This window comes from Hippocampus guttulatus, chromosome 6 (genome assembly GCF_054856545.1).
Source record: "Hippocampus guttulatus isolate MCC_2025c chromosome 6, RoL_Hgut_1.0, whole genome shotgun sequence".
Taxonomy (NCBI): domain Eukaryota; kingdom Metazoa; phylum Chordata; class Actinopteri; order Syngnathiformes; family Syngnathidae; genus Hippocampus; species Hippocampus guttulatus.
Window position 1 is genome coordinate 23,856,847 of NC_141266.1, and position 19,574 is coordinate 23,876,420.

The 19,574-nt window shown below is 45.9% G+C and overlaps 3 protein-coding genes across 7 annotated transcripts; 2 read left to right on the forward strand and 1 right to left on the reverse strand.

Moving 5' to 3' along the window:
* Positions 1–2,005: 2,005 nt before the first annotated feature.
* On the reverse strand, positions 2,006–8,867 carry casp2 (caspase 2, apoptosis-related cysteine peptidase). Of its 4 annotated transcripts, none has more exons than XM_086112682.1 (12): positions 8,722–8,867; positions 8,244–8,391; positions 7,471–7,635; positions 7,317–7,382; positions 6,790–6,859; positions 6,216–6,307; positions 5,272–5,454; positions 5,046–5,174; positions 4,872–4,962; positions 4,566–4,754; positions 3,703–3,812; positions 2,006–3,388 (listed from the first exon to the last, which is right to left on the reverse strand). In XM_086112682.1, the coding sequence occupies exons 2-12, from the start codon at positions 8,385–8,387 to the stop codon at positions 3,251–3,253; spliced, it is 1,377 nt and encodes a 458-aa protein (XP_085968808.1). In that variant the 5' UTR covers positions 8,388–8,391; positions 8,722–8,867; the 3' UTR covers positions 2,006–3,250. The 4 variants fall into 4 exon arrangements, with proteins under 4 accessions (XP_085968808.1, XP_085968805.1, XP_085968807.1 ...); XM_086112679.1 differs by having other exon boundaries at positions 4,554–4,754; XM_086112681.1 differs by having other exon boundaries at positions 4,554–4,754; positions 8,244–8,387; positions 8,722–8,861.
* A 1,250-nt stretch (positions 8,868–10,117) lies between these two features.
* Positions 10,118–16,384, forward strand: rap1gapl (RAP1 GTPase activating protein-like). Of its 2 annotated transcripts, XM_086113598.1 has the most exons (17): positions 10,118–10,260; positions 10,485–10,602; positions 10,678–10,725; positions 10,812–11,009; positions 11,883–11,980; positions 12,077–12,155; positions 12,345–12,398; positions 12,478–12,561; positions 12,960–13,060; positions 13,125–13,254; positions 13,752–13,919; positions 14,313–14,384; positions 14,592–14,678; positions 14,784–14,939; positions 15,020–15,103; positions 15,843–15,862; positions 15,946–16,384. In XM_086113598.1, exons 1-17 carry the CDS (start codon positions 10,190–10,192, stop codon positions 16,001–16,003), a joined length of 1,626 nt encoding a protein of 541 aa, XP_085969724.1. In that variant the 5' UTR covers positions 10,118–10,189; the 3' UTR covers positions 16,004–16,384. The 2 variants fall into 2 exon arrangements, with proteins under 2 accessions (XP_085969724.1, XP_085969725.1); XM_086113599.1 differs by lacking the exon at positions 13,752–13,919.
* Positions 16,385–16,841: 457 nt separating this feature from the next.
* On the forward strand, positions 16,842–19,214 carry LOC147204295 (glutathione S-transferase kappa 1-like). The gene is made up of 7 exons (XM_086112955.1): positions 16,842–17,162; positions 17,258–17,339; positions 17,696–17,824; positions 18,077–18,222; positions 18,316–18,432; positions 18,508–18,601; positions 18,947–19,214. Exons 1-7 carry the CDS (start codon positions 17,094–17,096, stop codon positions 19,003–19,005), a joined length of 696 nt encoding a protein of 231 aa, XP_085969081.1. The 5' UTR covers positions 16,842–17,093; the 3' UTR covers positions 19,006–19,214.
* The last annotated feature ends 360 nt before the right edge of the window (positions 19,215–19,574 follow it).

Genomic DNA, 19,574 nt, shown 5'->3' on the forward strand with positions numbered 1-19,574 from the left:
GCGGGGGGCAATCCCCATAACGCTTCAATGCCGCGCCATTTACTGGCGTGCCCCCCCCCCCCACCCAAAAAAAAAAACATGGAAGCTTGGACAGCACCAAGTGGAAAAGCTAGCAGGGTTGTTGTTGTGACATTCAGGCTGTCCCATCAAGGGTCACCACAGGGAGTCGCTTGCATGATTTGTTTGGCACATTTGAGGCCCTTCCATTTTTTTTTTTTTAATCCAGGTTGGGACTGAATTGGGGCACTGACAAGGTCACAGAGCAGGACTCCGGGCTCACTTTTTTGGGGGGTTGGGCATCAACTGCATCACATACCGTAATTTAAAAAAAACAAACAAATGGAGGCTTTTCAGAGTGCTGGAGGCTTCCTCTCCCCAGCTCCTCGAAAGGCTGTTGCACACCGGTGCGCCCTCATTTTTTATTTTTTTTTAGGTGTATTGTTAAGAATATAGGACGCCCAAATCTTTTGCGCAACTTGTCTGATCCGTGACTCGACGAACACATTTGGAAGGACGGCCACTTCTGTACCTTTCGGTTATTCTTCTGGTCTCTTTTGCGACACGATGACGACGTTCGTTCGCTGACATTCTTAAGCTCGGGTCGCTTAAGAATGTTAAAATGCGAATAGCATGACGATGACGACGCTTTCCAGTTGCACCAATTGTGATTTCACCAGCCGAAATTTCAAGTCAGACTCCAGTCAGGTCACGTGACTGGACCCCCCCCCACCAATGCCATCAGTTTGACCGTTGAAGGGGATGTCCAGTCAGTGTCTTTCTATGCCTTCCGGTGGGAAAATTGTTGAGAAAAAAAAAAAACCCAACGGCACAGAAGTCGTCCGCCTTCCCCGAATGGATCACGTCCGACCTTCGAGGTTTCTCTGTGGGCCGCTGAGGCAACATCCCTTTCACATGTGTGCGCGTTGGTCATCTGATGACTTCGTGTACGCTGCCATCATGACAACAACAAAGACACGGACACATGCAGATCCCCCTTAACCCCGAGCCGCTTTGTGGTTCACGCGCCGGCGCATAGCAGCCTAATCTCACAGCTCCGCGGCTTGGCCACAGTAAAAAAAAAAAAAAAAAAAGTATTACTCCGACCGCCGAGGGGCGGGGGCGTGCGTGCGTGTGTCAACAAGGAATGACTCCGGACAGCTGGCCTGGGCCTCCATCTGATACACTCAGAATATTATCACCGAGCGGCGGGAATGACACACGTCGTCCCGTAGCGCGGAGAGACCTGAGCGCAGCGTTATAGCGGGCGGGCCGGTTACACTACACCTGAGCACGGCGAGGACACGCAGTAACGCCGGCAACAACACACAAACAAACACAGCAACAAGGCGGATCACATGCAGGGGAGAGCACGCGAGCGGCCAGCAGTGAGCGGCTTTTGGTGCGTGGACAAGCGGCGTCAGAAAGGTTCCAGGACTGGTGTCACAAAAGTTGTTTTTTTCCAATCCGAACTGGCGCTAAATGTTTTCCGGTTCAAAGTAACCCCCCCCCCCCCCCCCCCGAGTCAAAACACCATTCTCCATCTCTGCCAGGCCATTACGCATTCCCGAAAGGATTCTGCCTGGATTCTCCTCAGCTCCGTTGTCATTCCTTCAAGTTCTCGTAACGACTAACAGATCCATGTCGACGGCGGCGTTGCATTGCTGCGGATTGGAGATCAGCACAGCTTTTGAGTGGAGGAAACGATTAGGGGATGAATCTTGCCTTGCCGTGTCAATTGCAAGAGAAAGAAATTCAGGGTTACTCCGGCAGGGTGATGTTCTTTTCACCCGGGAACTGTCAGACGCTCGGGGCATCGTGACCAGGCGTGTTGCCATGGTGAAGCAGCCGAGAATTGTCTCGCAATCACTCTGGCCTGGTCTTACCCACTGAACAAAGTAAAACTTGTCGTTTGGTAGTTTGGGAGACCACTTTCGTGACACCACTCCTGGAATTTTTCTGCCGCACCTTGTACACAGCGCAGGAGGAAACAGAAAGCACCGTCTCGTTGATGCACATTAGCTTGTTTATTGTACGGAAGACTTGGCAGTCATCGGCGATGACAGAAATAAATCCTCCACCCCCCTCCCGTCCCCGCACAAGAGTTTGGCAGCAAATCGCATCCTCTTGCTGCGCGGTGACCCCTTCACCATTCTCTTTTCCTATCATTAAAACCAATACTCAAGAAGAAGACATGAAAGCAGCGCTTTGAAGTGCCTCTCTGGTCACAACTCAATACTGGTTTGTAGTATCGTTCTCCACAACACTGTAACCAAAAACACGTTGCCTCTTTGTGGCTTTTCTGGGAAATGTTCAATGTACACCCAGCATTGACAAATGCTGAGTGTTCGAGTCGGGGGGGGGGGGGGGGGGGGGGGGGGGGGATGCAGTATTCAAGGTACTGTGAAAATAACCCATTATTTATCCAATAAACTGCACATTTCTTTAAACTCTCCTGAAGACGCGAGATGTACATTTGTCACTATCACATCGATAACAGAAAATATAAATGCTAATAGAGAAGTGCGATTTGGTGTCAGCGTTGGCGTAAAGTTCAAAGTTCACACCGCGCATTCCTCTGACGTTTACAGTTTAAAAGGAAATATTTACAACACAAACATCATCTCAGAAGTAAAAGCGGGTCAGAGGGATTCAGCTGGATAAAAGGTGACACCGCCATGACGGTAGGAAATGTTCTGCAATGTTGGAGCACTTCCTATTTGGTGCGGAGGTGGGGGGCGGGGGGGGGGGCAGTTCTGCACTAACCTCATTGCTCAATGCTGCCCTCTACCTCTCACGACTGTGGACTGCAGCATGACAACTGACAGTGAAGCTGAACAAACACATTAAAACGCTGGCGTTAATTTACAAAAACCTTCAAAAATAAATTTGTACAAAACAAAAAATAGATCTGTGTAGAAAATACATTTTACAATTATAGCCAAGCAAGGGGATTAACGCCCCCCCCCCCCGACACACGGCTCAATTTTTCTACGCGGTGAGATGTCGAACATGTCGATTAGCATAAGCTCTCCGACATCACTGAGCGTGTTTGGAATTTTGCTGAGGCAGTGTCAACATAAAAAAAATGTGTATGAATAAATGTTTGGATGCCACCTTGTGTGTGTGTGTCAGCCTGTAACACCGGAATGCAAAAGTGTGTGGCAGTAATACGCTTGGAATGAGGGGACGTGTGAGCACACTGGTGGGAATGACGTGTGTGTGTGTGTGTGCGTGTGTGTGAGAAAGTGCATTATGAAGAGTGGGGCTGGTATTTAGGGAAAAGGTAGAGGTCTTTGCAAAGCGAGCTGGTGAACTCGGACATCTCTTTGCAGCGATGGTAGGGCGTGCCGGGGGCGTAACCCTCGCGCTCTTTGATCCGCCCGTTGACCTGCGGGACGAAAGGGAGTCAGTACCAATGCGGTGATTGTCTCTTCTTTCTTGCTCATTTCTGCCTCACGCACAATGGAAAGCTGCAAATAATTGGCACGCCCCCCCCCCCCTTAAAAAGGGGTCTGCAGTTCACAAGATGGCAGCATGGCACTGAAAACAGTGAGGATCTTAAAGCAGCAATGCCATGTTTCTAACATGTACACAGTCACAAATCCATGTTACATGATCATCAATAATATTAGCCAGCATGCACGCAAATTAGCGAGCGCCGAAACGCGCGGCGAGTTCGCCGTCCGTGGAAGGCGTGCTCACCTGCACCAGGATGTCCGCCATGTGGGTGTCTCTGGCGTGGAGGCGGAGGGCAGAGTTGAGCTCCTGGATGAACCAGGATCCTCGCTTGGTGTTGCGCATGGCCGCCGTGCCTTTAAGAGGAAAGCAAACAAGAGCGGCTTCATAACACAAACACGCAATGAGCCGAGACGAAAGGACGCCGGGAAAAGCCGACGCGGCTGCAAATAAACGCACGGTGCAAATGTTTGTTGTTGTTGGTTTTTTTTGGGCGTAAGTGACATGCGCTAATAGTAAATAAAGGGAGGTGTCTCAAAATATTGTGAAGAGAATCCCAGCAGAGAGAGAACAAATAGCAGGTCTCGCGCCGCAACGCCGGCGGAATATGTTTACACGAAAGTGTTAATGCGAGCGAGCCCAGAGGAACCCGCGAGCCGCCACATGACGCGTTCCGGGACGCTTGCTGATCTCCCGTTCGTTTGGATTCAGAACCTGTTTTGACTCCATTTCAGTTCCCGATGTGAGGTCTTTAAAAATCCTTTTCAAATATTCTTAATCACGCCACGAACACGAACCGCTTGGTGCTCAAGTGCAAAGCCCTCCGAGATGAAACAAACCACGGAGTGCCCACAAAATACAACAATCTCTGGCAAACAGGCAGGCGGGCTGAGTGAACAATTCAGAGCACACCGCAGGAAGGTTTTGTTTTCAACACGATACCGTTTTTGACCTGGTTTTGAGCAAGTTCATTTTTAGGCTCTCCCGTCATACTGCCGGAAGCCACTTTCTGAGAACCGGCCATATCCGACAACGGAGCCCAGCACCAGTTCCCAGCGACGCCCGTGAAAGAGGATCAAAAAAGGGGACAAACTTACAAATTCTCTGACCTTTGAGAGAGGCAAAGCCGCATATCATGTCAGAGCGCTGGGGCAGTTTAATCCTGGGCAGTCCGAGGTCTCCTCCCTGTCCAGCGCCGGCGGCCGGGGGGCCTCCTCGCCCGGCATCGCGCTCTTCACAGCTGGGTGAGCTGGTCCTTCCTGGCCCATCCACCTGCTCCACTCCGCTGTCCGGCTCCTCTACGAGATGGCAAGATAAGCACCATTAAGATTTTGGTCTTTTCGGTGAGCGATGGGTGCCCCCCCCCCCCCCTTGTCTGTGGCATGCCAATGTCGACTGCATGTGCCCTTCTTTACCTCCTCTGCAGGCCTGGATGAGAAACATCTTTGGTTTGTTCTGTAGCAGCGGACAGCGGACGTTGTCGAAGGCCTCAAACACCCACTGAAGCTAAATAGGAACAAATGTCACCGTGTGGGTGGCGGGCCAGATGTCGATATCAAGTTTTTTCTTTTTTTTTTTTTTCTTTTCACCTGCAGGAGCTGGCCGTCGGTGCCGTACACGGCTCCTTCCACGCCGTGGGAGAGCAGACAAACCACGCAGCTGTGCACCGTGCGGTGCTCCGGGCGCCTGCCGAAGGTCTCGATGCAACTTCTCATTTCCTGGGGAAAATAAAGACACGACAAAAAAAAAAATAAATAAAAAGTTCATTTGCGGCCGCGGTTAAGGCGGAGGCGGCGTGGGTAGAGACGGCGTCACCTCGGCCGTCATATCTCTGCGGACCGTCACCGCATAGTCCAGATCTGCGAAAAGCTTGCGGAGCACCTCTTCGTCCACCTCGCCTCCCTTCCTGGGGTCAAGGTCGGCCGCGGTGCGCGGGTCAAACGTCACGTTGCTGATCACCAGCGCTAAACCGCGCGGGGATGAGGTCATTACATAGGACTGCAACACAGTGAGGGGGGGGGGGGGGGGGGGGGGCTGCAGTCATTTGGCATGCTGTGAAACCCCTCAAAAACGTTCATCTTATTATGCAACTATGACCTAAAGTTAGTTTTCCCTTGTCTTTAATCATCTTCATTTTACTTACTGGTCTAGATAAAGCTCTGAGGCCAGTAAAATCCTGGACCATTTGGTTGATTTCGTCCATATTTTATTTTCTGTAAACGACTGCTCCGAAAGACAATCTTTGTATTTCAAATGTATAACGTTGTCAGTGTGCTCATTTAACTCAAACATATGGTTTAATTAATATTAATTTAAAAAAAAAATTCAGTGCAGTATATCACTGATTTGTCGTGTGTGGCAGCAATTCACTGCAATGTTGTTGTTTTTTTGTTAAGGACTACCTAAAATTGTTTCCTATTGTATGAAGGAGAGACGTCGCAATCTTTGGCGTTTTGGGGGATAATAGCGCCCCCTTGTGGAGTCAAGCTGATAAAGATCAAGTGAATTCAAACTAGTTTGAGGTCAACCACGTCCTCGGAATTTTCAAATGGAAGCGGGGTCATAAGCAGCGAGCACACAGAGATCATACAAGGGCGTCACCGATGACTTTGCATCAAGGAAGACCAGAAGGCAACACTTTTGAAATAATTTCACGTTCCGAGTTATTCATTGAGTTAGGTGATCACATTATTTTTTCCCCTTGTGCTATAAAGGGCGACCAACGATCTGGTTGTTGTGCTTTGCATAAGTTGCGCTACCTTGAGGCATTGCGAGAGGTAGAGGTCATGCGTGCAAGGGAGCACGGGAGCGGTGATGGGGCTGTCTGCATCCAGGCTGTACTCCATGCACTCTGAAAACAAAATGAAGACGCACCATGTTGAAACTCAAAACAGTGTCAGACACGTCATCGCACCCCCCCCCCAAAAAAAACATTTGTAGTCATGCTCAGTTTTCAAGCACGCCATCAGAGCAAAAGCGATTCGCCCCGTCTTGTAAGGTTAAAAAAAAGGTCAAGAGTTGTACAAATAATCAGATTCGACAGGGGTGCCTCCTATTGTGGCTGGTGAGTGTATTACGTCACATTAACAGGTTTAAGATGACAAACTCCGTACTACAAGACCATACATGAGTCACTCACAAGGTGTGGCACCTGCACTCCCTTTCAGTCATATGATACATACGCGATGAAGCCACTGACAAGAATATGCAGCATATTCCAACTTTTTTTTTTTTTTTTCAAATTAGTCAGCTCCTGAATCTTGACACGAGACAAACAGGTTGAAATGGAAAAATATTGACACAGAGACACTTGTGCCATCTGCCGCATCCCACCGCGTGTCCTCGCCCGTTTGGCTTCGATTTCCTCCTGGGTGGAAAGTGGAAGAGAGGAGTCGCCATATCTCTGAAATGAAGACGGACTGTTTTGAAGTTACAGCAGCCAAAGAGAATGGAAAGATTTTCTTGATTTGACGAGAGGAGTGACCGTACGTTGGATTAAGAAAACAGTCGCCCTCTTCATGAAGGAATTTTTGGCATTTGCGATTTTGCCTAATCTGCCCATTTTTGGCTTGTTCGCTTAAAATCTTCTCTACTCGCTGTTTTTGTGGTCAGGCCAAAGTGACAAAATGATTACGATGGCGCCCCCGGGTAGAACCTTGGGAGTTACTGTTCGTTCTTGAAGTTTACAATTGCATAAATGCTCGCTTTTGGGAAGACATCAATAAAGCAAACGTCCCACCGAAGAGAGAGCTTTGCAGATGTCTCCGATGTACAGGCCGGTGGGTGACCGTCCTCAATGACACATGGGCTACTTAATCATTCACAAAAGGATCAAGCGTGAAGGAGGGAAGGTGGCGCACCTCTCTCCTCCTCTCCGATGTCTGAATGAGCTGCCGTCCCGCCCGTCTTTCGCACTCCTCCTCGGGCTGAAAACACAGTGGCCGCAAAAGCCGAAAAGATTATTAGCTCGGGAGGGGAAGGGTTGACCGATTGCCTGATTAAGCGTTCACTCACTTGTGTCTCTTTGCCATCTTTCTCCTGCGACAGCGCGAGCAGCTCGCACAGGTGCCGCTGCTCGGTTTCTCTCAGTGCTGAGCAGAAGCTGCCGAAGGCTCGCGGGCCTCGCTTGGGCAGGAGCAGCAGCAGACGCCAGCTTCGCTTCTGGGACGTTTGCTCGGCCTAAGGAAATTGCCCGTCAGAAACATGACAGGGGTCAAAAACGTATTAAAAATCGATGGGATGCTTGCCGCGGTTTGTACTTTTCTCTGTGGTGTGTTTTATAGCAAGTGTTGAGATAGTTTTTGTGTAGACTCGTTGAAATCACAAATTTACCTTGCGGATTATGAGATGTATGGTTCATTAAAATCCAATGGTGTTACTTGTGGTCGTAGTTCTGAATGCAGATGGAAAGTTAACAGCCCAGCATAATTTCTGGAGTGAATTTGGAGGCATCGGAAGTCAAATTATTCCAGTTCAAAGTGTTTTGGTTAGATGCAAAAATAACATTTTGTGTTCCCCGTTGGAGTAGTTCATTGATTTTGTAAATGCACCACACAATAGTTCTTTTTCTGTTATCCTGGTTTAAGATATCAAAGGGATTTTGTAGCTTCCGGTGAGTTGTTGTTTTTTTTAAACGGACAAAATTTGAGTATTTCAGGTTACCGACCACTGCGTTGAGCATTTTAGAGTGTCGCATGAAATGACATTGAAGGGTTTGTTGACTATTTCCACCAGAAAGTACGTTTGTGAAGCCACAGCGAACTAGTGTGCTGAAAATACAAACGTACCAGGATGCCCTCAGCCATGCTTTCGGTGAGGATGTTGTCCTCCAGCAGAAACTGAATGAGCAGCTCATCAACTACCAGCTGCTTGCACAAAGAAGCACTCCGCAGAGCGACTCGGTGCATCTCCAGCATGCCACACTCCCGCATCTTGCTAGAACAAACACACATCAAGTCTTTTTTTTGTGTGTGTGTGTGTGTTTGGTAAAGACAGGCTATGACTTGTTGATGTTCCGCACTTTAGATTTAGCACCCCGATAGTAACAAGTTCAAAAAAAGACTTTGCAGAGTCTCGACGTTGCAAAACACAAACATGAATACAAACTACATGCAAAATGGAATTGCGGTTGGTTGGCAGCACCAGTCTGGGAAAAGCGATCCACACAGGCTGACAGCGGATGGCTACACTCACCACTTGGCAGTGAGGGAACGCGGCGCTAGCTAGCCGAACTTTGGTGAGGAAAGCAAGCCGCCTTTCTCCTACCTTCAAGCGCTCTTCCGCCGATGCACCAAAGTAATCAAATTTTGCCGAAGGAGGGCGACCAAATGTGGCCGTTTTTTCGTTATTTCCACGTCAGAAAACGACAGCCCCCACCGACGGACCGAGCGCCCAACTTCCGTGGGTATCAGTAACTGAAATGTGACGGGGCGGGGCCAGAAACGTATTGTTGATTATTTGCACCAATGAAAGCGCGAAAAGCTTGAGTGACATAAAGTTTGGCCACTCAGACTTTTGCCAGACGTCATACAAACTTACTGTATTGGCGGGACATTGAACGTGGTGGTATCACCATGTCGAAAAGAAATTCTTTGAGTGGAGAGAGCAGCAGTAGTGTCAGAAGTGGATTTTTTAACCCTATTTATTTGAACTCTACCTTTAAAATCAAACACCTTAAGAAGTCTATGAAATCTGACATTTCAAGTTATAAAGACTCAAACACAGTCGCTCGAAATATGAGAGATTGATACGTTTTGTAAAAAAAAATAAAAAATTGCACCGATAAACATGCTACGACCTCTTTAGTTGATGTTCTCTCTCAGAGGTGTTTTTTTTGTTTGTTTTTGCGTGGCGTTTTGTAAGGGCATAGTGAGGGATCGCCCGACTGGTGAAAACTTTTTCTGGGTAATTTACATTTACGAGGGGCGAATGCCGATCACTGTGCATAGACACAGATAGACAGATCTATCTATCTACACACAAAGACACGTTCGGTAGAGGTCAATCTTAGCCAATGGGATGCCAGGTAACAGCCAATGGCAGAGCAGATATAAGCATGTTGCGTTCAGGAAACTTGGAGCTTGGACGAGCGGCCCATACTGTATATAGATTACTGTATATTTTTACCTTTCGTATCTTGAAATTTCTTTCGTAACAAGAGGCAATATTCCTCTTTTGAGGGGTTTCGTAACTTGAAGATTTCGTTCATAAGTAGAGGTACCACTCTATCAGTCGTTCCTCATTGGGTTGTGCAGGTGTGCCTTACAATACGCCGTGCTCGGTTTCCCCCCACGTGTCTCACTGAACGTCTGCTCTAAGACCGACTTCACCCTCCCCTGCTGTCTATCTCCTCACCCTCACTGTGTGCTGTCAATAATTGATGGTCTTTAGTGACTCTCAAAGGGTAACAGGTCCGGCAGAAAATGTCTCATGTGTCATTTCTTTATTTATTCACAAGTCGGTCTTGAAGCTCTGAGAAGTATATCGCCGCGTTTGCTTTGCAGCCATTTGGATGGATATGCAGACGCTGTTTTGCTTGCACCTGCGCGTGACCGTGAACGAGCCGGTTCGTGCTGCGTGAGTGACAGCGGCGCGGAAGGAGAGGAAGGGAGGCTTGAAATAAGTGGGTGGCGGGGGGTCGGCCAGGGGGAGCGACAGAATTATTGAGTGAATTAATTCAGCCTTTGCCAGCCCTGATTGACTCAAGACCGCAAACTTGCAGTACAGTACAAACATGGGGGAAGAAAAGAGAGAAGAAACGGTCTTCCCGAGAAGGAGAAGTTTCACTTTCGAGGCTTACGGAAGGTGAGTCTACGCTGTTCCAACTTTGTATTCGGACCGAATAATGAACACGCACTTTGTGTGTGAGTGTGTGAGCTTTTCTCACCTTGGTGTTGACGCCTGGACATATCCAGGAGTGCGGCGGGGTGAGGCTTTATTCCTCATTGATCGACGCACTTTTGACCTGACTTTCCACAAGAAGAAGCCAATGAGGAATTTCACTTGCGTGAATGCACCTGTTGCTGCAGAGCCGAGGGCACCGCGACGGACATCTTGGACTCCTCGTTCACTGACAGCCAGCCAGCCCTCTCGGCGAGCAGCAGCCAGAAGGAAACGGAGCTGTTTGAAATCATTGAAAAACTCCAGGTAGGTTTTTGTGACGTGCTGCGGGATCTAAGTCCGAGGGGAACTTTGTCATCAGTGCCTCTTTGGGTGCATCAGGGAAGCAGACTCGATGAGCAGAGATGTGAATTCCCACTGCCTCTCAAGGTTAGTCCAATTATTTAAAAAAACAAAAACGTGCTGATTTGTTTCTCTAATCAAGCAAGGCGGCCCCCCATCGTGGTCTGCTTTAGTCCCAGTTTTTGACAATAGGCGGAGAGCTCCCAATCATCCTCCCGACGAAGCTTGGGGGCTACTGGATAGACCCTCCTTTGGCGAAGCTTGCAGATGCCGGTCTGACCTCCTCCCATCGCGTCCTCCCAGCACACAGCTACGAACTCATGGAAAGGGACGGCGAGGCCAACATCTACCGGGACTTCTTCCGCTCACGGGTCAGTCGGCTTCATGATGCAGAGCTGTCGTTTTCATTTTTTGCTCCCTTCATGAAAGGAGAGAGTACAATACATAATCATCTTCGCCGCTTCTATCCTAACTTTTGAATCAGCACTTGCTATTATGGGAAGGGTATGGAAGCGTCTTGCATTCACTTGGGGAAAAAAAACGTGCTATTCTGAGTATTTTATTTTTTGGGAGGGAGGGAGGGGCTTTGTCTTTGTCTGTTTTATGAAAAAAAATCCTGTTTAATTTTTTTTTTCCGGTTTTGGGGATTTTTTGTAATTCCTGTTTCTCAGAATTAAATATTTCCTGATTTTTTTGAATTTTCTCCCCCATGGGGATACACATTCGTTCCTACATTGAGGGAGAGCTTGTAAGCAAACATGACCAGCTTTTTTTGTTTAATTAAGTTTTATTTTGATGTTGGTTTAAGACACTGGCAGATACTCCTGTTTTTGAGTCACATCGATGGTATTAATTTTAGTTTGACAAAAAACATTCTGTAAAACAGAAACTCATATTTGTTTTTTTGAAATATTTTTTGTTTGTTTGTCCCAAACATATTTTCTGTTTTCTGGAATTTGTTTTCAATTTTTCAGAATTATTTTTCTGTTTTTTGGGAAAAAAATCAGTTTTTCAAAAAAAAAAATCTTCTTTTCAGAATTTAAACTTTTTTTTATTGACAGAATAAAATGATAGAAAACTGAAAAAGTATTCCATAAAACAAAGACAAATTAAAACCAAAAAAATGCAAAGCCCCCCCACCCAAAAAATATATATTTATACCCAGAATGGTACAAATTCAATAACAACGCCAGATCAATGATGACCTTCTGAGTTTGTTTGTTTCTTTTTTTTGCACTGGTCAGTATCACCATTCTTTCACAGCAGTGGATCCGTCATTAGGGCCACTGGTTCTGTCTGTGTGTTTGGAGGAAGAGGAAAGTCGGGCGCGAGTCATCCTAAGGTGAAATGCTAATCGTGTTTTACGAGACCTTTATGGGGACCTGCACAAGCACTTAAATGTGAGTCAATGTTGACTTGAGTGTGTCTTGTCTCACAGAATGAAAGAGCGCTCCCTGCATGGCGTTTTCTCCCTCTCGCTCTTTCCCGGCATTCCATCAGCTGTCGAGCTAGCAAAGGTACACGGGTTTTCATTCGCATAAGTAAACAGTGTCATCAGTGTTATGCACTCTGAAAATGAAAACTACATTTGACCCCTTTAAATGTTATCCGGGCCTCGAGCGTCCTACGGAACGAGTTTGTAGAGGACCGAGTCTCAGGCAAGGGAGAAAATAAAAAATCAATAAAAATACCCATCTCCTTTCTAGATGCTGTGTGACAAAGTGACCGTCTCAAAGTTTGACGCAGTCAGCTACCTCAAGGTACTTCTTGACCATGACCAGAAAGACAAACGGATTGACTTTGATGTGCATGAAACTCTTGAAGTTCCTCATTCTCAAGGCTCCGATACTAATAAGGGCATTCGACGAGCACAGAGTGTCTTCCAATTTCAAGTTTGGTGTGCTGTACCAAAAGGAGAATCAGGTAAGAAGCCCATTGTTTGTTTCAGGCCTGCATTTCATTCAACTGTGAGAAATATACAGTCGTGGAACCTCCGTATCACAGAGTCAAGGCCTCCGCAAAGATTTTGAATGCGATTGTTTTTTTATCATCAAACCAAGAATGTTCGTCTTGACATCCTTCGTGTCTTCTTGCGGATTATTACGTCACGAGTGAATCATCTCTCAACACTTTTACAGTCATTACTAATCTCATGATTCAGCATTTGATATCATTCACCTTTGAGACCTGAACTAACGCTGACAGCAGTGCTAATTTGAGTTAGCTTACTTGACTTAACTTCTTAGGGATGTTCCCCCGCCCCAAAATTTTTTAGAGGTTCCGCTATACAACCAGTGAAAGACACGGAACTCTCTCACCAGTTCACCGAGGAGGACATACTCGGTAACGACGAGGAAAGCGAGGAGTTTGCGCAGTTCCTGTCTGTTTTGGGGGACACGGTTCAGCTCCAAGGCTTCGCCGGGTAACGTGAGATTGGCTAAAAGACGCTGACGGTGCAACATCTCATGCGATTTTCCTTTTCTCAGCTTCAGAGGAGGGCTGGACGTGTGTCACGGGCAGACAGGAAGCGAGGCAGTCTTCACTTCCTTTCACGGCAGAGAAGTCATGTTCCACGTGGCGACCAAACTGCCCTTCACAGAGGGTGACCCGCAGCAGGTCGGCTCGTCGAAAAAAAAAAATCGTTTCTGCACTTGGCAGCAATGCGTGTCTCAAAATGGTGGCAGCTTGGAATTAGCGACTCTACTTGAGTCGATTCCCCCCCCCCCCCAGATATCTGCACTTGAGTACTTATTTTTCTCATTACCTTTTACTACCTACAGTACGTTTGAAAACCTAGAGCTGATTTCTTACTCGTTATAATAGCCTTCTTATTTTTTTCACATTCTCCCAATTATAATAATCAGTACCAGCCAATTCTAGACCAAGTCTGAAAAGACGTTTAAAAACGTCTTTGGGAGTGAATGAGTTAAGACACATCGCAAAAAAGACATACAGTACATAGAAAGAGGTCAATTCCCAGGAAGTCAAGGAGTTGAATCAGTACTCCTGCCGAAATATTTTTTGGACAAGTAGTTCTACTCACGCGCAGACTGCCAGTACTTTTGCCACCGCTTCTCATAAATGCTGAGAAAGGTCTCCTCCTTGTCCCGCAGCTGCAAAGAAAGAGACACATTGGTAATGACATTGTGGCGCTGGTCTACCAGGAGGGTCCGACTGCTTTCTTAGCCGATGTCATTAAGTCGCACTTCCTGCACTGTTTCATCGTGGTCCGGAAGGTTCCGAGCGGGAAGGCCGATGATACTGGCCAAGCTGCATATCAGGTTCTATTTTTGTTTTTAATCTATCCCATTCGAGGCGAGAAGACCAAATCCTGAGCAAAGGTGCCCTGATGCAACCTTTAACCCGCCTCTAGTGTACTTTACTTCTGACTAACCTAAATGAAAAGATGCTACTCTTAGTCCTTGACTGCAGTTTAATTTAAAGCAACGGGCCACCGATGAAGCTGGGACGTGCAGTCAGGGTAGGCACGTGAGGCAGTGCCGCCCCCTGCTGGCCCTTTCGCCTGCCTGTGAAGACTTAAAAAACAAACAAACGAGTCTGAACTGAAAAACAAAGTTTTGGGTACTTCGTGGTGTCAAAAAGTTGGACAACCACTGCGGTTTTGGGTTGTACCAAATGTTGTGGCCAATGAGTATATTTCCTCTCGGTCGCAGATATCCGTCACGGCCAGAGACGACGTTCCTCCATTCGGCCCAGTCCTCCCAGATCCTCCAGTCTTCACAGATGTGAGAGCACATACAACTCTTGCGCTTTCCATCTTTTTAATTCCTATCCTGATGTTAATAAAGGAGTCACCAAAGCTAAAACACGAAAGCTTCAGATTGTAGAATGACTTTAATCGCCGTTTCATCAGCGGCCAGTCTGTCGGTCCTGCCCAACATGCGCACGGTGCGACGCTTAAAAAGTGCGGTACACCTCCGCTTTGTCTTCAGCACTCCCAACTGAGAGAATTCCTCCTGACCAAGCTCATCAATGCGGAAATTTCCTGCTATAAGGCTGAGCAGTTCAGCAGACTGGAGGTATATGCTCATCCCCCGGGAAGTTCACAAGGTCCATTTGGTAGTAATATCATCTTTCCTCCTTTTCCCACTCCCTTGAAAAAAATTAAAATCAATAAAATCAAGCTCCGCACGCGTTCATCACTTCTGGAGAGTCTGCAGGCAGAACTCTCCGCCCGTTCGCAGTGCATGCTGGGAGATCCATCAGCGCCTTCTATCCCATCTGCCGAGAGTGCCAGGGGGGTGTCCGAAGGCAGCGGTGGGTTCATTGAGAACTTTAAGGTCAGAATGTGGAATTCTTATTCTTAGATTCAATTTGACATACATTGCACAGTTTTTTTTTGTTTGTTTTTTTTCCTCAGAGGGCCATCAGAGTCCGGAGCCATTCCTTCGAGACCCTCGGGGTACCCAGGAAGATCAATAGCATCTCACCACAGAAGACAAAGGTAAGATTTGGAAGGAATATCAAACCGAAAACATTTGGGGGGGGGGGGCATTTTTGCAATATTTAAAAACAAACACTTTCAAAAAAAGCAGAGTATAATTGAAATTATGTGCCAGATCTCCTGAAAAAATAAAAACAACAAATCCATTCAGCAGGAATCGTACAGTTGATACGAGTTATTTCCTTTAGTGGACTACAAAAAAAAATGTGACGGGCCAGATCTCACCCATGGGCTTTGAGTTTGACACCTGTGATCAACACAAGCAAAATTCCACAAGTGACTCACACCCACTCAAAAAGATTTGTCATTGTCCTGCCCTTGCCATTTGCCTATAGATGCCACAAGATGGCGGCAGAGCACTTATTTACATATCGGCAATGGCAGGATTAAGTGAAGATCCTTCCCTCAGTTCCTCATTGTTGCTTGACACCACAAGGTAGCAGTGAAATATTTTAGACATAGCTTTGGACTGAGCCTAAAAGAGCGAATAGCTGAATTTTTCAGCAAACAAAAGGCACAAAGGTTCCACTGCAAAAATCCACAAATTGCAAATGCTGACCTGCAAGTTTGCAATTTTTTTCCTGTGTGATCCTGCCAACTCCAAAATGTTGTACTTTATATGCGGTTACAAAGTTTTTGGGAAATTGATTGAATATTTTTGACGCAGATTTTTTTTTGTAATGTCAGAATTCTAAAGTAGTCATTTATTAATTCAAATGTATTCAAACCTCTTTTACAGAGTGACAAGGATGCAGAGAGGTGAGACTATAACAATTTGTGACTTTTTTCTTTTACTTCCATATGGTAAAATAATATTAACAATGGAATGTTTATGAATCGAGTGACTGCTTGGCTCCGGCTGAAGTCAAAGATCAAGCAAGTCCTCAAGAGGAGACGTAGAAGAACTCCACCTTCCAGATTTTAGACGTTCATTCACATACAGCCTTTGTGTTATCATTATTATCTATGTGGATGACTCCTGTAAAGAGATAGTCAAACGTAGCCTTGCTGCTGATGTGATTATGTTCTGTAAAGTGTTTTCTTACAATCGCAGCTGTTGTGAAATCGCCACAGAAATGAAGATGTATTTTATCATACTGCAATAGAAGAGTTACCTTGTATATGTGATTTAAGGGAATATAAATTATAATTATCTTCATGTGACATGTATGGTAAATTAAAGGCCTGCAAATGTTTAAGGAAAGGTGTGAAGTGTAGGTTTTTATATGTTGTTTTTTTTCAACTAGCATCCATAAGTGCAAATTTGAATAAAAGAGGAATAGCAACCAAAAAAAGTTGCCGTGTTAGTGATCCCTGGGCAAACTCTCTCTCTCTCTAATTATGATGGTATTATTTTGTGTTCGGGTTAGTAGGAAGACAACAATATCTCATAAAATGCTTTCATGATAAGAATGTTCTTTATTTTAGGTAGAACATTAAAACGTATTTTCATGGCGACTCAGGAGGCACCAATAGCCAGGAATGACCAAAATGGCATTTACAAGTGGTCTTGTCTTTGTTGGAAAAAACACATTTTACATTTAATAGTAGTTGTTCAAACTGACTAATATAATGTGCTTTTAGGAATCATAATGCATGGAGATTTTACACTCCGTTATTGACAAAAAAATCGATTCTAACTTTCTTACAGGATGTTTGCTTGTGTTCAGCATGCTATTGCACTCCCGTCCCATAGGTGGCAAGACATATATATATGCGTTCACGCCACATATTTTTGGTAGAAGAAGAATTTAGTGGATTTAATACTTCGGTATAAACAGTGAATTATCAAATCTGCAAACTGCCATAATTCTGCAGCGAATTAAAATTTACGTGTTTTTTTTTAAACCGTATTACGGGTGTTTCAGAGTAGTTTTACTTAACACCGATTAGCATTGTTTGCGGACCGATTGAACTTTGACACACTGCAGGTTTTGGACGATTTCGTTTGATTACTTACTGTGCAAGTAGCCAAGTACACGCATCGAATATGACCTCCAAAAAGGTAATCGAGTTGTTCTACGATGTGGTCTCTCCCTACTCTTGGCTGGCCTTTGAGGTTTGTCCATTATTTATTTGATTGGTGACACAAGTAGCGATACTATTACAAGCTGGTGTCCATGTCAAAGCGGACCTAAAGCGATTCGTTTACAGGTCATGTGCCGATACAGAACCGTGTGGAATATTGATCTCAAGCTCAGACCTGCGTTTCTGGGTGGTGTCATGCAAGGTTCCGGTAAGATTGTCACGTTAACACCTAGCAGTGGTGGCAAAAGTAATGAAGACTTTGTAATGACGTAAAAGTACCTTGCGCAAGTCGTGGTGCGGGCTAATTAGGTGAAGGTAACCCTGAAATCTACTCAAGGGCAATATCCATTTTCGACACAAATCATTCTTGTAGCCGACGACATGAAACCATTTGGGATTGGGAATATCTTGCTTTTCCGAACCTGTTCATGCGGCCCGATTCACGTCCCTTCAGGTCGTCGCTGTCCCTGTTTCTCTTGTCTCCTAAAACCCCAAGATATCAATTCTACAATCAACTGTGTTACTCCCCTCCATTGGCAGTGAAGTTATGTCTCACCGTGACAGGCAACAAGCCCCCTGGATTGGTTCCGAACAAATTCTTGTGGATGAACCATGACCTGGCCCGCCTGGCAGTATATTTCAACGTCCCGTTGCGTCCTCCTTCAGACCCTGCGGAAGCCATGTTCAGAAAAGGTACACGTCAAGTCAAAGGAGCGTTCATTTTGAAATTAAGGAAGGTTACCTGTTTAAAATAAAAAAGAGGGTTGAATATATAATATGCAGTACAATTCTTATTATTATGAGATGATTCTGCTGATCCCTGAGAAAAAAAGGAAATACAGTAGATTTAATTCAAACATACAATATAAAGTAGGGACACTTTATCTTACGTAGATTAAGGTATGTATGTGTATATTGAAATGTTTTATTTTTTTCTTCTTGTAGGCTCCTTGAATGCAATGCGCTTTGTAAAAGCGGTGCAGGAGAAGGAGACGGGTGGAGACCAGCAGGTGGAGAAGGTGTCCAGAGAGCTCTGGAGAAGAATCTGGAGTGAGGACAAGGATATCACCGAGCCCGCATCACTGGCTGAGGTAGCAACCCATCCAGAGTGCTTGCTTGGTGAGAAATTAGTTCAACAAACAAACAAAAACAAACAGAGAGATTATTGGCTGTGTTGACCCCAGGCCGCACAGAAAGCTGGCTTGGGCAGGAGCGAAATTGAAGAGTTGCAGAAGCTGTGCACCACACCGGAAATCAAAGACAAGCTGAAGAGCAGCACTCGGGACGCGCTGGAATATGGGGTCGGTTCGTGTGTGTGTCGCATGTGTAATGTGATTTCACTTTATTTATTTTTTTACACCTGCTGTACTTGTCAGGCATTCGGCTTCCCCATGATGGTGTGCCACATCAACGGCAAAGCTGAGATGTTCTTTGGCTCCGACAGATTTGAGGTCATGGCCCACTGCCTTGGTAAGAAAGCTGCTTTACGCTTTATTCTTTTAACGCTTTTTTTAAGGGTAACGGGCATTTATATTTGGTGTAATTCAACTGTCGACCACTAGACGTTGGCACGCTAATTTGGTTTGAGACATTGGAAAAAAAAAAGAAAGGACAGAACAGGAAGTATTTGAGCAGAGTGTGCGCAACCTGTTTTACTGTTAAATAACTGTCTTGGTGACATTAGCTCTCCTTTCCCAAATGCAGAGGCATCACACGAAGTACTTTGACATGAGTTGACAATACTGGATGCTATTTTTGTTTGTTTGTTTTCTAACAAATTACAGTCCCGATCAATTTTGTTTGCTTGCTTTTTAGGTGAAAAGTGGCTCGGACCTCAGCCTGCTGATCATGAAAGGTCATTTGCCAAACTGTGAGACAAAGTTGCCTTTCCAAGCACCCGTCTACTACCTAATTGATATATTAACTCTAATTACAGTTTAACCTTGTCTGAAAAGCACACCTGTGTGCGCTGTGCCTCTTGATCACAATAGAAAAGCCATTTTTTAAAATCATGTATACGACAAACAAACAGTCCATACTGTATGTCGTCATTGGAATAAATTGTTGCTGCTACAAAGGCAAAGGTCACTTGTTTGTGTTTGACGAGCGCAAAGACGAAGCTTATCGCCGACTCGATCCTCTCGAGCGCGGGGAGCTCGTCGTACGGGTTCCAGCGGTCGCAAGTTGTTGTTATTTTTTTCTCTCTTCTTTTATCAAACGGCTGCGGCGAGTCTATACGACAAGGAGCGGCAAGACCAGTTCTTGACAAAGCCAAGGAAGGTTGGGCCACAAAGAGACCTGTGCGGGCCTCCGCCGAGAAGGAAATGACAGAAGTAAACGCAAAGAGGAGGCGAGGCGGGGCGGGACTGTTGGTTACCATAACTGTGTTGATTTGCACCCTGAGGGGGGGGGGGGGGGGGGGGGGGGGGAAGGAGGAAGGAGT

Bases quoted from the DNA above. Each gene is read 5' to 3' on its own strand.
- casp2 (XM_086112679.1), bottom strand. From the start codon at position 8,387: ATGCGGGAGTGTGGCATGCTGGAGATGCACCGAGTCGCTCTGCGGAGT. The intron at 6,308-6,789 runs GTGGGATGCGGC...TTTTGTTTTCAG, and splicing joins CAAACGGGCGAGGACACGCG to AGTGCATGGAGTACAGCCTG. The intron at 4,963-5,045 runs GTGAAAAGAAAA...GTTCCTATTTAG, and splicing joins CCGACGGCCAGCTCCTGCAG to CTTCAGTGGGTGTTTGAGGC.
- rap1gapl (XM_086113598.1), top strand. From the start codon at position 10,190: ATGGGGGAAGAAAAGAGAGAAGAAACGGTCTTCCCGAGAAGGAGAAGT. The intron at 11,981-12,076 runs GTGAAATGCTAA...CTTGTCTCACAG, and splicing joins CGGGCGCGAGTCATCCTAAG to AATGAAAGAGCGCTCCCTGC. The intron at 12,399-12,477 runs GTACTTCTTGAC...CTCATTCTCAAG, and splicing joins ACGCAGTCAGCTACCTCAAG to GCTCCGATACTAATAAGGGC.
- LOC147204295 (XM_086112955.1), top strand. From the start codon at position 17,094: ATGACCTCCAAAAAGGTAATCGAGTTGTTCTACGATGTGGTCTCTCCC. The intron at 17,825-18,076 runs GTACACGTCAAG...TTCTTCTTGTAG, and splicing joins GGAAGCCATGTTCAGAAAAG to GCTCCTTGAATGCAATGCGC. The intron at 18,433-18,507 runs GTCGGTTCGTGT...TGTACTTGTCAG, and splicing joins GGGACGCGCTGGAATATGGG to GCATTCGGCTTCCCCATGAT.